Source organism: Nomascus leucogenys, chromosome 19 (assembly GCF_006542625.1).
Source record: "Nomascus leucogenys isolate Asia chromosome 19, Asia_NLE_v1, whole genome shotgun sequence".
NCBI classification, from domain to species: Eukaryota; Metazoa; Chordata; class Mammalia; order Primates; family Hylobatidae; genus Nomascus; species Nomascus leucogenys.
This window is the reverse complement of record NC_044399.1, coordinates 27,349,693-27,366,152: the sequence shown is the minus strand read 5'-3', so window position 1 is coordinate 27,366,152 and position 16,460 is coordinate 27,349,693. Positions and strand designations below refer to the sequence as shown.

Below are 16,460 nucleotides of genomic sequence, written 5' to 3'. Positions count from 1 at the left end.
TTTTTTTTGGAGGCAGAGTTTCGCTCTAGTCACCCAGGCTGGAGTGTAATGGCGCAATCTCAGCTCACTGCAACCTCCACCTCTCGAGTTCAAGTGATTCTCCAGCTTCACCCTCCTGTGTAGGTGGGATTACAGGCATGCACCACCATGCCGGGCTAATTTTTGTATTATTAGTAGATCCGGGGTTTCACCATGTTGGCCAGGCTGGTCTCAAACTCCTGACCTTAGGTGAACCGCCCGCCTCGGCCTCCCAAAGTGCTGGGATTACACGCATGAGCTATTGCACCTGGCCTGGTGGTCTTTACTGCAATCTTTTACTGACACCATATAAATTGTTTAGTAAACACAGGCAGTTGTCAGAACTGATGGAAATACAAGTTTGCTTCAACATGGAAGTCTTTTTTTTTTTTTGAGATAGAGTCTCTCTCTCGCCCAGGCTAGAATGCAGTAGCGTGAACTTGGCTCACTGCAACCTCCGCCTCCCAGGTTCAAGCGATTCTCCTGCCTCAGCCTCCCAAATAGCTGGGACTGCAGTTACAGGCGCGTGCCACCATGCCCAGCTAATTTTTTGTATTTTTAGTACAGACGGGGTTTCACCGTGTTAGCCACAATGGTCTCAATCTCCTGACCTTGTGATCCGCCCGCCTCAGCCTCCCAAACTGCTAGGATTACAGGCGTGAGCCACCAGGCCCGGGCTACATCTAAGTCTTTATTATGTTGGAACATCTGATAGTGGTAGAAAAATCTACTCACATTTTTCCCATAGCTCATAATTGGTAAATGCTTTTTACCAATTACCATTTTTAACTTGCTGATATAATAATGTGGTTAGAAAAGGTTGGGATTTAAGGGGTTGAGTTCTGATTTCTATACAAAATATCTCTCTTTGCTGAATCTGAAGAAATCTCTTGTTGCTGTTATTTCCAAGCTGATTGTGACACTGCTTCACTACCTGAGGTTTTTTTGGTTTTTTTGTTGTTGTTGTTTTGAGATAGGGTCTCACTCTGTCACCCAGGCTGGAGTGGAGTGGTGCGATCAAGGCTCAATGCAGTCTCGACTTCCCAGGCTAAAGCAGTTAAGCAGTTCTCCCACCTCAGCCTCCTGAGTAGCTAGGACCATAGGCACATGCCACCACACCCTGCTAATTTTTTATTCTTTTTTTTTTCTTTTTTGAGGTGGAGTCTTGCTGTGTCACCCAGGCTAGAGTGCAGTGGCGTGATCTCAGCTCACTGCAACCTCCACCTCCCGGGTTCAAGTGATTCTCCTGCCTCAGCCTCCCATGTAGCTGGGATTACAGGTACCTGCCACCACACCCAGCTGATTTTTGTATTTTTAGTAGAAACGGGGTTTCACCAGGTTGGCCAGGCTGGCCTCGAGCTCCTGACCTCAGGTGATCCACCCGCCTCAGCCTCCCAAAGTGCTGGAATTAAAGGCCTGAGCCACCATGCCTGGCCAATTTTTTATTCTTTTGTAGAGACAGGGTCTTGCTTTGTTGCCCAGGCTGGTCTGAAACTCCTGGGCTCAAGTGATCCTCCCACCTTGGCCTCCCAAAGTGCCGGGATTATAGGCGTGAGCCACTGCACCCAGCAGATTTTAATTGGAAAAAAAAGCTTCTAAAAGACGAGTTTAATTTTTTTTTTTTTTTTTTTTTTTTTTTTTGAGACGGAGTTTCGCTATTGTTGCCCAGGCTGGAGTGCAATGGCGTGATCTAGGCTCACAGCAACCTCTGCCTCCTGGGTTCAAGCAATTCTCCTGTCTCAGCCTCCTTAGTAGCTGGATTACAGACATGCACCTGGCTAATTTTGTATTTTTGTAGAGACGGGGATTCTCCATGTTGGCCAGGCTGGTTTCAAACTCCTAACCCCAAGTGATCTGCCTGCCTCGGCCTCCCAAAGTGCTGGGATTACAAGCGTAAGCCAGTGCACCTGGCCAAAATATTTTGAAAGTACACGGTAATATTTTAGAAAGCTGACATGTTATTTAGGAGTCAAATATACAAGTAGTGTTTAAGTTTTAGCAAAGTCAGATATCATTATTCTAAACAGCAGTTAACTAGTTCAGGCTACTTTTTCATTAGTTAAATAGAACACACTATATACAAGAGGCAGAGGTGGAAAGACTGCTTGAGCCCAGGAGTCTGAGGCTGCAGATAGCTATGTTTGCATCACTGCACATCAGCCTGTATGTCAGAGTGAGACTGTCTCTAAAAAAAACAAACAAAAAACTAAAAACCTACTGTATTAATGAATATGCATGAGTAAATATGTGTATATGTGTATGCTATATATTAATGCATATATTATTACATCGTATAGTATATAGTGTGAATATGCTATTGCTATATTAGTGTACATAACAATTACTATATAAAGGAGTTTGCATAAGCATATAGACTATATATTTTAAGCCAGGCACAATGGCTCACATCTGTAATCCCAGCACTTTGGGAGGCCGAGGTGGGTATATCATTTGAGGTCAGAAGTTTGAGACCAGCCTGGGCAACATGGTGAAACCCCATCTCTACTAAAAATACAAAAATTGGTCTGGGCGTGGTGGCTCACACCTGTAATCCCAGCACTTTGGAAGGCCAAGGCAGGCGGATCGCCTGAGGTCAGGAGTTAGAGACCAGCCTGGACAACGTGGTGAAACCCCATCTCTACTAAAAATACAAAAATTAGCTGGGTGTGGTGGCGGCACATATAATCCCAGCTACTTGGGAGTCTGAGGCAGGAGAATCACTGGAACCCGGGAAGCAGAGGCTGCAGTGAGTTGAGATTGTGCCACTGCACTCCAGCCTGGGCAACAGAGCAAGACTCCATCTCAAAAACAAAAAGACCACACAAATTAACTGGGTGCAGTGGCATGCACCTGTAATGCCAGCTACTTGGGAGGCTGAGGCAGGAGGATTGCTTGAACCTGGGTGGTAGAGGTTGCAGTGAGCCAGAGATCACGCCGCTGCACTGCAGCCTGGGCAACAGGGCGAGGCTGTATCAAAAACAAAAAAGCATATATACTATACAGTTTAGCCTATATTATTGTTACATATAGTCAGTGTTACATTAGTGTGTGTATATATGTATGCGTGTGTGTACATAGCATAACAGTTAAAGCTTTTAAAATAATTCCTAGGAAGACTTGAAATGCTTTAACTTTTTAAACTGCAGTTATTTATTTAAATTAATATTTGGTTATATTACTATTTGAGTTTGAGATTAAAGTCTAAACAGTGGTTTAGTTTATAAAGAGCTGTATTGACATCCTTTTCTGGAATGTTTGTTAAAGAGAAAGTGATACCTTATCCAGCCTTTGAAGATGTCCTTTCTGAATACTTAAGTAGTATCGTAAATTATTTTGGATTGAGCATTTATTTTCTTTTTTTTTCCTCTTGTTTCCAGAGTCTTGCTCTGTTGCCCAGGCTGGAGTGCAGTGGCACAATCTCAGCTCACTGCAACCTCCACCTCCTGGGTTCAAGCACTTCTCCTGCCTCAGCCTCCTGAGTAGCTGGGATTACCGGCATGTGCGACCATGCCTGGCTAATTTTGTATTTTTAGTAGACACAGGGTTTCACCATGTTGGCTGGGCTGGTCTCAAACTCCTGACGTCGAGTGATCCACCTGTCTCGGCCTCCCAAAGTGCTGGGATTAGAGGTGTGAGCCACCACGCCTGGCCTGAGCATTTATTTTCAATTCTGGAAGTTTTCTGTTGGTCCCCAGAAAATAGCCCAGAATTTCTGAGGTTTTTGGTCTTAAAAGAATATCTCAGGTTTTTATTAAGGGTTATAAAGAATAAACTGAATTTTTCATGTTTCATTAAGTTTCCTTTTGGCTGTGCACAGTGGCTCTCGCCTGTAATCTTGGTACTTTGGAGGCTGAGGCGGGCAGATCACGTAAGGTAAGGAGTTCGAGACCAGCCTGGCCAACATGGTGAAACCCCTGTCTCTACTAAAAATACAAAAACTAGCCAGGCATGGTGGCAGGTGCCTGTGATCCCAGCTACTAGGGAGGGCGAGGCAGGAGAATAGCTTGAACCCAGAAGGCAGGGGTTACAGGGAGCCCAGATTGTGCCATTGCACTCCAGCCTGGGCGATGAGGAAAACTCCGTCTCAAAAAAAAAAAAAAAGTTTCCTTTTTTCCATAGCACAGCTCTTTAATATTTGTCATATTTATCTAACAATGATCAGTAAGTTTGTACTGAAAACTCTTCCCTTTTAACAGAACTGGGAGTATGATTTGACCATACACTATTGAAATGAAGAATCTCTTGTGATTACTTTTTTGTAATATTGAAATTTTGCATGTATTAAGTAGTACTTAATAATTAGTGTGGCGATTTCCTCAGGGATCTAGAACTAGAAATACCATTTGACCCAGCCATCCCATTACTGGGTATATACCCAAAGGACTATAAATCATGCTGCTATAAAGACACATGCACACGTATGTTTATTGCGGCACTATTCACAATAGCAAAGAGTTGGAACCAACCCAAATGTCCAACAACGATAGACTGAATTAAGAAAATGTGGCACATATACACCATGGAATACTATGCAGCCATAAAAAATGATGAGTTCATGTCCTTTGTAGGGACATGGATGAAACTGGAAAACATCATTCTCAGTAAACTATCGCAAGGACAAAAAACCAAACACCGCATGTTCTCACTCATAGGTGGGAATTGAACAATGAGAACTCATGGACACAGGAAGGGGAACATCACACTCCGGGGACTGTTGTGGGGTGGGGGGAGGGGGGAGGGACAGCATTAGGAGATATACCTAATGCTAAATGACGAGTTAATGGGTGCAGGAAATCAACATGGCACATGGATACATATGTAACAAACCTGCACATTGTGCACATGTACCCTAAAACCTAAAGTATAATAAAAATAAAGAGCGCTAGACTTTGATCTGGAAAAAAAAAAAAAAAAATTAGGTCATTAGCCAAAGCCTTGGAGGTCTCTAATTTGATCTGCATTAAATCTCCTAATAATAAGATATACCACAATAAAAATTTTGTTAAAGATTTACTGACCCCAAAGTAAACATTCACTTTACCAGTTTGCTTTCTAATTCTCAGCTATTTTGAAGATGAGGAAGAAGATTCTAGCAACGTTGATTTACCTTACATTCCTGCTGAAAACTCACCAACTCGCCAGCAATTCCATTCCAAGCCAGTAGATTCTGACAGCGATGATGATCCCTTGGAGGCATTCATGGCTGAAGTGGAGGCAAGTATCAACATGTTTCATTAAAATATTTAGCAGTTAGAAATAGATAAGTTAACTTAGTACTTCAAATCTTATTCAAAATTTGTTTTCTATTTTTTTTTTTGAGAATTTTGCTCCAGTAGTCTATAGTTGCATATGTCTACTTCCACTTGCCCTGTAGTACTTTTGTGATGATTGGTGGCTAGAAATTTGAACTGTAACCCATGACATGGTAGCTCTGGACGTATATGTGTGTATGTGTTTTATTTTAATAATCTTAGCATATTCTTAAATGGAATTAACATCTCATTCAATCTAGCATTTGTTAAGTACATATTTATGTAAGGTAATTCAACTTAAGGAACTTGCCAAAATTATAAATTCTGTATTCTGTAGTTTTAAATGTTATTTCTTCATCAACATTCATGATCTCCCTGTAGAAATTTATAACCTCATGACCACCTCCTTGAAACTCTTTTCACTAGGCTTTTGTGATTTTGTGTTATTTTCCTTTTTCATCTTTCTGACTGTTTTCTGTTTGTTTTTGTTTTCTTATTATTTTTATTGTGGAAGAATTTAAACACATACAAAGATAGAATAATAAAATGAACCTTCATGTACCTTCAACCAACTTTATTAGTTAACAACTTTTGGCCACTCTTGTTTTATCTAATCTCTCCCACGTCTGATTCTTTTCGTTTCTCTTTTTTTTTTCTTTCTTTTTTTTTTTTTTTTTTTTGAGACAAAGTCTTGCTCTGATGTGGGCTGGCTAGAGTGTAGTAGTATGATCATGGCTCACTGCAGCCTCAAACTCCTGGGCTCAAATGATCCTCCTTCCTCAGCCTCCTGAATAGCTGAGATTACAGGCGTGCACCACCATACCCAGCTAATTTTTAAAGTTTTTATAGAGGTGAGGTCTTGCTTTGTTAACCAGGCTGGTTTTGAACTTCTAGCCCCAAGTGATCCTCTAGCCTCAGCCTCCTAAAGCGTTTGGACCACAGGCATAAGCCACTGTGCCCAATCCAATTCTGTTTTGGATTATTTTAAAATCTCAGACATATAATTTTATCCATCAGTATTTCTCTGAGAACACTCTTACAAATTACAACCACCATGTTATTGTTGCACCCAAAAAACAAGTCATTAAATATCCATCTGTTATTTGTGATCCTTCTTGCCATCTTCCTCCAATTTTTCACATACAGAGGTCCTTTTACAGCTCTCTATGTTGATTTACTATCTTCACTCTTAGTGACCTCATTTACTTTTAAAACTTTTCTGTGCATAATTTATGTTTTTAGTCCCATCTTTCTCTTTGGTTTTGGTCCTGCTTTTCCAGAATCGTGTTGGCCTTTTTTAGATGAATGTGTCCCACTGGAACCTTAAAATCTATTCATCATCTTTTCCTCCTCAACAAGTCATTCTCTGATTTCCGTGAATGACATTAATGTTCACATAGTCACCTTAGCTTAAAACTGGCTTTAATTTCTTCCTTCACCACTGCCTCTTCATTTTTTTTTAGCAGATTATTAAGAATGTTCATTATTTAATTTAATCCTCAAAATAATCGTGGGAAATAGGCAGAAAAATTTATATATATATTTTAACTGATAACAAAACTGAGCCCTAAGATAATTCAAATCACTTGCCCCAAATCATATTGGTACTTAATGTGGCAGACCTGGAACTCAAATCTAATTTCTCTTGCTTAGTAGTCCTGAAGGTCTAGCTGTTTCCCATACATCATGCTGCCTTTCCTCTTCTCATTTGCCAAAATCTGTCAGTCTTTATAATAAGCCTTGCATCTGTTCTTTCCTTTCTGTTGCCATTGTAGCCATCCTACTTTACACTCTTGTAAATTCTCTCCCTGCTTTAGGCCCTCTGCTGTCTTATTAGGTAGTATACAGCTACAGGTTAATTAGACCAAAATATGTTTCTTTTCATGGTATTCTCCTTACTTAAAAACTGTCACTTCAGATGGCTGGACATGGTGGCTCATACCTATCATCCCAGCATTTCGGGAGGCTGAGGCAGGAGGATCCCTCGAGTCCAGGAGTTCAAGACCAGCCTAGGCAGCATAGTGAGTCCGTGTCTCTACAAAAAATAAAATTTAGCCAGGCGTGGTGGCATGCTGCTGTAGTTCCAGCTACTTGGGAGGCTGAGGTTGTAGTGAGCCATGATCATGCCACTACTCAGCCTGGATGACAAAGTGAGACCCTTTCTCAAGAACAAAATGAAACCAAAAACTATCACTTTAGACTATGTGCCGTAGCTCACACCTATAACCTCCAGTATTTTGTGGGGTCAAAGTGGGAGAATCGCTTGAGGTTGGGCAGCATAGTGAGACCCTGTCTGTAAAAAAAAAAAAAAAAGTTGGCTGGGCACAGTGGCTCACGGCTCACATTTGTAATCCCAGCACTTTGGGAGGCCGAGGTGGGCTGATCAAGAGTTTGAGACCAGCCTGGCCAACATGGTGAAACCCCATCTCTACTAAAAATACAAAAAAAATTAGCCAGGCATGGTGGTGCACGCCTGTAATCCCTGCTACTCGGGAGGCTGAGGCAGGAGAATCGCTTGAACCTGGGAGGCAGAGGTTATAGTGAGCCGAGATGGCGCCATTGCACTCCAGCCTGGGCAATAGAGTGAGACTCCATCTCCAAAAAAAAAAAAAAAAAGAAAAGAAAAATTGTCACTTAATTGGTTATGAAATAAAATCCTTTGAGATTCCTTAGTTACTTATCTTCAGCCAGAATACACCTCTCCTCCAAGGAAGTAGGGAAAGAAATAATCCAAGATTAATGTTTTTGTTTGGCCTAGACATTGCTTTTTTAAAATGTGAGCCAACATTTTTAGTGTCAGGGGATTTTGTCTAATAGTTCAGACTGTTGAAAAAAGGAAGATCTGGCAATATACTAAGGCTATGTTTTTGTGTGGCAGAAAGAGGCTATTGCTGAGCAAATGGCTGCCTACATTAGACAAGGCATGCTTTTCCTTGCTCACCGTAGTTACATCAATCCCTGTTTTCTTCTTAACCTTGAGGCCACTGTTTACAGCGCCATTTGTCATTTCTCTTGCACTGTAATTTTTCTTTTCTTTTGAGACAGGATCTCTTGCCCAAGCCAGAGTGCAGTGGCACCATCACAGTTCACCGTAACCTCAAATTCCTAGGCTCAAATGATCCTCCCGCCTCAGCCTCCCAAGTAGCTGGAACTACAGGTGCACGCCACCACACTTGGCTAATTTTTAAAAAATATTTTTTCCCAAGCTGGTCTCAAACTCCTAGCCTCAGGCGGTCTTTCCACCTTGGCCTCTCAGAGTGCTGGAATTACAGGTGTGGGTCTGTGCCCAGCCTCTGTATTGTAATTTTTCTTAGGGTGGAGAATTGTTTTTCTGAACTTAGTTCTCTATCAGATATCAGAAAACAAAAGACTCAGGGTGATATAAAAAAAATTAGAGTACATTTCCGTAGAAGAATATGCCTGCTTATTAATTTCCAGTTTGGTCTTTGAATTTCCCATCTTTGATTTATAACAACTTAAGTTACTTACTGAAGAATATACACCTAATAGGTGGCAGAGCCGAAATTCACCTCCAAACCCCATATTCCTTATGCAGTATCATTCTGTATCTGAGTTCTTATAGTGCTGTGTATTTCTGCCACTTACAAATTATACAGGATACTTACCAAACACCCAGACTATTCAGGGCATACGTGTGTCTTGCAGCATAGTAGGTATTTAGTTAATATGTTAAGTGATTTACACTAGGAGTAAAGGCAATAAATGAATTGCCATCTTTGAGATGTCTTGTATGCGTTGTTTTCTTCATCTTCTTGAGATACGAACATTTCCTAATGGGCTGTTTCCTAGAGAATCTGTTCTCGTTATTTCCTGAGGGATCCCTAGTGATGAATTAAAAGAAAAATTAGCTCTGATTTTCTGGGTTTAAATGTAGATTTATGGTAGTACAAACTGGCATAGTCCTTTCTGAGTGAGTGTATCCGAGAATGGGCTAAATTCTTTTGCTTGGCTTTTTTTTTTTTTTTTTTGGAATGGAGCTTCACCCTTGTTGCCCAGGCTGGATGCAATGGCGCAGTCTCAGCTCACCACAACCTCTGCCTCCCAGGTCCCGGGTTCAAGTGATTCTCCTGCCTCAGCTTCCCGAGTAGCTGAGATTACAGGCATGTGCCACCATGCTCGGCTAATTTTGTATTTTTAGTAGAGACAGGGTTTCTCCATATTGGTCAGTCTGCCCTCAAACTCCCGACCTCAGGTGATCTGCCCGCTTTGGCCTCCCAAGGTCCTGGGATTAGTGAGCCACCGCACCCGGCCCAGATGTCAAATTTTATAGAAAGTATAAACTTTTCTAGTGCTTGAACTAGATGAAGATTTATTTTTAGCCAGTGTTCTGAAAAAGGATTTATGTAGGCTTAAACAATATGTTCTACCACTGTTGGTGACCTGTTTCTTATGTTACATTGCTTATGTCATCTTCAGTTTATAGTCTTAAATATATCTTATAGCTGGTTCATTCCTCTGAACAGTAGGTTGTTTGTATGCATTGCTTCTCTTTAAAACAATTTCTTTTCATCAGGAACATTTGGTTTGATAGAACACCTGATCATGCCACAGTATATATAGCTGCATTTTAAAAAATCTGAGATTGCCAGAAAAACTCACGGTGCTTTATAGTGAGAAAAAGTTGTGTAGAATGTGTATAAAGCCTTGGGAAAAATCATTTAATTCTTCTGACCTTGATTTTCAAATGTATAATACAAATGATTAATTTTGATCAGTGATCATCAGTTTGCAGTATATAAAAATTGTCTAGGCCGGGCGTGGTGGATCACCTGAGGTCACAAGCTTGAGACCAGCCTGACCAACATGGAGAAACCCTGTCTCTACTAAAAATACAAAATTAGCTGGGTGTGGTGGCTCATACCTGTAATCCCAGCTTACTCAGGAGGCTGAGGCAGGAGAATCGCTTGAACCTGGGAGGAGGAGGTTGTGGTGAGCCAAGATGGTGCCATTGCACTCCAGCCTGGGCAACGAGAGCGAAACTCCGTCTCAAAAAAAAAAAAAAAAAAAAAGAATTGCCTATGAAAAATGTAAAAACTACACACATTGAACTCACTCCAGCCCCAAGGATTCTGATTTAGTAGATGTAGAACAGAATTTTCAGTCTTGAGACTACTGTCATTTGGCGCTGGATAATTATTTGTTGTGGGGCTTTCCTGTGTATTGTAGAATGTTTAGTAGCCATCCTTCGCCTCTGGAAACCAGTACTATCAGCTGTACCACCCCCAAAATTAAAAATGTCTCCAGACATTGCCAGATGTTGCCTAGGGGCAAAATTGTCCCAGATTGAGAGCCACCTTTCCAGAGTCAGATGTATGTCGTCTTAAGCTACACTTTGAGGAAGGCCGATCTGCCTGAATTGAAAGCACTTTTACATCTGTAATTTTATCATTAACTTAAAGCAACTAAAGGTTATGTATTTGTGAAGCAAGCATTTTTGTTCATTTTTCCGTGTGTGGCACATTATTACAGATAAAATTGTGCAGTCCATATACAGCCAATTTATAGAGCATTTAGTTATTTCTCTTTGAAAAGTAATCGTCAAAATGCAATTTGATGGCATCAAAATGCACTTGTCAAACACATAGCTAAAGCTATTATGGCACTTGTTCCAATCTAAAAATTGTTTCTTTCAGTGTTTTTAGTTGATGTCATTCTATACAGCCTTTTGTTTCATTAGGATCAGGCAGCTAGAGACATGAAGAGGCTTGAAGAAAAGGACAAGGAAAGAAAAAACGTAAAGTAAGTTGTTTTCTTCTCCCTCACAAAGGTTACGTGAAAACTGCTAAAGTATTGCAAAGCCTATTCCCCCAAAGTTTATAGAGAAAAAATATTGAAGTACACTTGTGTACTTTACTTGAAGTTATTCCTGTATCTTGAATACTTTTTTAAGAATAGCGATGGCAACAGTCTTTGCATTTGCAATAATTAAAAAGCATTCAGTTTGGTAGAATAGTATTTGGTCTTTGACTATAAATAGTTGTTTAGTAAACACAAGGAATTAATTATAGTAGAGTTTAGGGGAGCATAATTATTAAAGTTTAGGCTCATTGTTCTGAGTTTGTCTCATAATTAATATAAAATAGGTTTATGCCTATATGGTTGATTATGAGAAGTAATGGCAACTATATCATGAAAACTATGTATAGTTGAACCTTTGGACAACACAAGTTTGAACTGCATGAGTCCACTCATGGGGATTTTTTTCAACCAACACAGATGGAAAAATAATATTCACAGTATAAAAACCTGTGTATAAGGAGGGCTGTAATAATACCTAATTTTATTTAGGGAGTGACATTTTGCTGTAGCAGCCATAGTCAGAACTTGAAGTACTTTGTTTTCTGGGAAAGAGAAGTCTCCTCTTTGCCTTGATGAATAAACTCCTAAGGCTTTTTCTGCCAGGCATGGTTGGACTTTTTTCTCCCTGTGCTTGGCAGTCAGTGCTTCAGTCCCTTACCAGAGTTTCTGTTCCATATGGAGATTTAGCTGTGGTTTTGGTATTCATTGCATATCATATCCCCTTCCACCTGCCCTACGCTGGTGGTGGTGCTTGCTGGTTGCCTTAGGAATAGCAAGTGCTCTAGGTTAGGCAGAAAGTCTGATTAGAAACAAATGGTTGTGGGAACTAAGCAACCATATTTTCTCTATAGCTCCTGAGACATACAGCAAGTGGTGATGGTCTCCTTCTCCGTGTGAACTGTTTAAGCATTTTATTCCCAAACTCATAAAGGAGTTAATGTAGTTTTCACTCTGTCCCCATCCCTAAGGTTGGGGGATGCTTTTGGCTGAAGACCATTAACCCTAGAGCTAGAAACTTTGGGGACAATAAGAAGGTTGTGACCTTCTTTCTAGTATATGCCAAATACAAGATTTTTTTTTCTTTTTAGTATGAAATACTTTTCACAACCGCATTGTTTGTTGTATAGATTCACAAAACTAGGACTATTTGGTATCTGTCTTCAGAAAGTTTTTACGTCTGATATCCTTGTTGGTAACCGCTGTTTCTAGGGGTATCATATCATCCCATTTAAAAGAAATGCGAACTGCAGATTATAGAGTGCAGCTACACATATATATAAGGGGGTGGATAGTTTACAGTGTGCTCATTGCTGCTTTGTTATTATTAGTGTTGAGAGTTCCTGTGCTGTATGGAATTCAACACTAATCTGCTGTAAGTATGGAGCTGGGTATGTGGAACATTTGCAGGGAAGTTTGTTTCTCCGCTTGTTTTTCCAGGGGTATTCGAGATGACATTGAAGAGGAAGATGACCAAGTGAGTTCCTATGCAGTATTTCTATCTTTTATTTTTATCCACAAAGTCTATACTGGGGACAAGCTAGAGCTTGCCTTCACTCGAAATGGCCATTCCTGACATTCAGCAGGGAATGTCATTTGATTTGCTCCTTTTGTACCTGTGTGACCAATTGGTAATACATAGATTCACATGGCTTTCCCCCATATTGAAGATGGAATTTTTGATCAACTATGACATCCAAAGCAAATACGAGCTTTATTCAGCTTGCTTCTTTTTAAATCCAAAATTAATGTTTATTCTGATAAATCAAGTGGTAGAGTAGCATGGGATCTATTGATGGCCTTTGGTAACATCTAACCTCTGTCTCTTAGTAAGTGTCCTGTTTGTGGTTCTTGTATTTCAAGCTGGAACATTAATTACTGTCCATTAGTCTCTTTTCCCCCATTGTTCAGTTGTGGAGTGATGAGAATCAGAGTGAGTGGTAGCCCTTTCCAGGTTTGTGACCTTTCTAATTAGTATTAACTTCGAAACTTGGATTGTTAAAGCCACAGCATGTGTTCTATGGCTCTGGGCAGGGTTGATAGACACCCCACTCCAGGAAGGCTGTGGAACAGACATATTTGTAAGTCTTCTATTAAACAAGTTGCAACATTTAATAGTACTAACTGTTTAATTCATTTCTTCTGATTGTTCTTCTGAATATTGCTATTATTAAACGAATCATTGCTAGTAAGGGTCTTGCCTTACTTGGTAGGTATTTTAATTGTGCAGTCATCTGGTACACTATGTGCGCTAATTACAGGAGCAGAAACATTCTCAATTGTACGTGGGTGTGATTATGTTCTTGTGCTTTCCTGCAGGAAGCTTATTTTCGATACATGGCAGAAAACCCAACTGCTGGTGTGGTTCAGGAGGAAGAGGAAGACAATCTAGAATATGATAGTGACGGAAATCCAATTGCACCTACCAAAAAAATCATTGATCCTCTTCCCCCCATTGATCATTCAGAGGTATGGTGTTTCTTGCTGAATTTTACTCTTGTTTCAAGCTAATACTTTACTTCAGCTTTAACATTTAGATTTTCTCAATAGTGGAATACTCTTACGTCATGAGCGTATGCATCTTGTCATCTTTACTAAGTGGTTGAGCCACAAATTCCATGAGGCTTTATAGCCTATCTTGTTCAAAAGTATAGCCGAATCACTTACATTTGACTTTAGAATTAAAACATTTTTTTCAAGTAATTGTACTTGTTTTCCAGAACCAATACTTCTTTCTTTCTTTTTCTTTTCTCTTTCTTTCCTTTCTTTCTTTTTCTTTCTTTCTTTTTTATTTTTCTTTTTTTTCTTTCTTTCTTTTCTTTCTCTCTTTCTCTCCTTTCTTTCCTTTTTTTCCTTTCTTTCCTCTGTTTCTTCTCTTTTTTTCTTTCTTTTTCTTCTCTTCTCTTTCTTTGCTCTTTTTCTTCTCTCTCTCTCTCTCTCTCTCTCTCTCTCTCTGTCTCTCTGTCACCCAGGCTGGAGTGCAGTGGCACAATCTCGGCTCTCGGCAATGCTGCCTCCTGGGTTCAAGCAATTCTGCCTGCCTCAGCCTCCTGAGTAACTGGGATTACAGGTGCCCACTACCATGCCTGGCTAATTTTTTTTTTAGTATTTTTGGTAGAGATGGGGTTTTGCCGTGTTGGCCAGGCTGGTCTTGAACTCCTGACCTCAGGTGATCCCCCTGCCTCGGCTTCCCAAAGCGCTAGGATTACAGGCGTGAGCCACCGCACCCAGCCATGACATCTTTCTTTCAAACCGGGAACGTTTTGGCCTGTGTTTACTGTTCTTGTTGTTGTTGTTGCTATATTGCCCAGACTGACCCCAAACCCCCTGGCTCAAGCGATCCTTTCACTTCAGCCTCCTGAGTAGCTGGGACTACGGGTGCATGCCACTGTACCTGGCGGAGGTTGCAGTGAGCCGAGATCATGCCATTGCACTCCAGCCTGGGCAATAAAACAAAACTCCATCTCAAAAAAAAAATTAAAGCTTTCAAGCAAAAATTAGAATTTGGAAAACTTAATCTACCATAGTAGGCTTGACAGCTTTTCAGTACTTAAAGACCATTGTGACAAAATTGATGGTGATATTAATAACTGATTTTTAATATAATGAAATGTGTTAACATCTGGATGATCTGTATATAACCTCAGTGAACCAGTATTTTCCAAATGATCAATGTATGACATTACAAAGTCAAGCATGAATAAAAGCTCAACTCAAAATACATGATAGATAAATGGATTATAATGTAACAGAGAGTAAAAACTTCAGTAATATGGTTTCAGATTACACAATGAAAATAACTTAGGAAATGACCGCTTGTCAAGTTTTAGTGTAAAATAAAAAGTATCTGAAAAGGGCTGGGTGCGGTGTGGCTCATGCCTATAATTCCAGCACTTTAGGAGGCCAAAGTGGGCAGATCACTTGAGGGCAGGAGTTTGAGACCAGCCTGGCCAACATGGTGAAACCCCGTCTTTGGGATTGGTGGCAGGCATCAGTAATCCCAGTTACTCAGGAGGCTGAGGCAGGGGAATCACTTAAACCTTGGAGGAGGAGGTTACAGTGAGCTGAGTTCGTGCCACTGCACTCCAGCCTGGGCAACAGAGCAAGACTCCCATCTCCCAAAAAAAAAAAAAAAAAGGTATCTGAAAAGGCTACTAAGATACTGTCCTCTCTTTTTCAACTATGTATTTTTTTCTTTTCTTTTTTTTTTTCTTTTTTTATTTTCTTGAGATGGAGTCCTGCTCTGTCGCCCAGGCTGGAGTGCAGTGACGCGACCTTGGCTCACTGCAACCTCCTCCTCCTCCCAGGTTCAAGAGATTCTCCTGCCTCAGCCTCCCGAGTAGCTGGGACTACAGGTGTGTGCCACTACGCCCTGCTAATTTTTGTATTTTTGGTAGAGACGGGCTTTCACCATGTTGGCCAGGCTGGTCTCAAACTCCTGACCTCAAGTGATCCATCCGCCTCAGCCTCCCAAAGTGCTGGGATTATGGGTATGAGCCACTGCTCCTGGCCTGGAGGCCAGATTTTCTTATAGGTTTAAATAAAACTAACCTATTGCAACAATTTGAATATAGTAGGAGCTATTTAAGTCGACATTAATAAAGAGATTTGTGAAAATACAAGACAGTGTCACTCTTCTTGCCAATTTTTTTTATGTATCCAGAACTGTGATTTTTTTTTAACTACCTATAGAATGCTTATATTTTTCTTAAAAAATAAGTTTAAGAGCCAGGCATGGTGGCACATGCTTGGAGTCCCAGCTACTGGAGAGGCTGAGGCAGGAGAATCACTTGAGCCCAGGAGTTTGAGTCTAGCCTGGGCAACATAGCAAGACCCTGTCTCTGAAAAAATAAAAAGTTTATAAAAAATAATTTAGCCAAATTGATAGGTGGTGATGTGCTTATGTTTTGTATACCTACTACAGTAAGCTATGAAAAGAATAATAGAAGTGACTACTACTCTCTGGAATTGGAAATTCTTGGCCATACGTTTTTTAAAAGTTATAAACAACTCCATGTTTTTATTTATTATTTATTTATTTATTTATTTTTTGAGACGGAGTCTCGCTCTGTCGCCCAGGCTGGAGTGCAGTGGTGCAGTCTCGGCTCACTGCAAGCTCCGCCTCCCGGGTTCACGCCATTCTCCTGCCTCAGCCTCTCCAAGTAGCTGGGACTACAGGCACCCGCCACCAAGCCTGGCTAATTTTTTGTATTTTTTTTAGTAGGGACGGGGTTTCACCGTGGTCTCGATCTCCTGACCTCGTGATCCGCCCGCCTCGGCCTCCCAAAGTGCTGGGATTACAAGCGTGAGCCACCGCACCCGGCCAACTCCATGTTTTTAAACAGAATAGAACTCCCTCTAAAAGCAGAGCTA

At 40.7% G+C, this 16,460-nt stretch overlaps 1 protein-coding gene across 3 annotated transcripts in view; it reads left to right on the top strand.

Annotated features, from left to right (window-relative positions):
- DDX42 (DEAD-box helicase 42) overlaps nt 1-16,460 on the top strand; it is a 46,306-nt gene that overhangs the window by 14,998 nt on the left and 14,848 nt on the right. For 2 of the 3 annotated variants that reach the window (XM_030799299.1, XM_030799298.1), the window contains 4 exons: nt 5,082-5,232; nt 10,969-11,030; nt 12,528-12,564; nt 13,407-13,556. In XM_030799299.1, the coding sequence (XP_030655159.1) occupies nt 5,082-5,232; nt 10,969-11,030; nt 12,528-12,564; nt 13,407-13,556 (400 nt within the window). Of the gene's footprint in view, nt 1-1,275; nt 1,298-5,081; nt 5,233-10,968; nt 11,031-12,527; nt 12,565-13,406; nt 13,557-16,460 lie in introns of those variants that run through there. The other variant, XM_030799300.1, reaches the window with a different exon arrangement.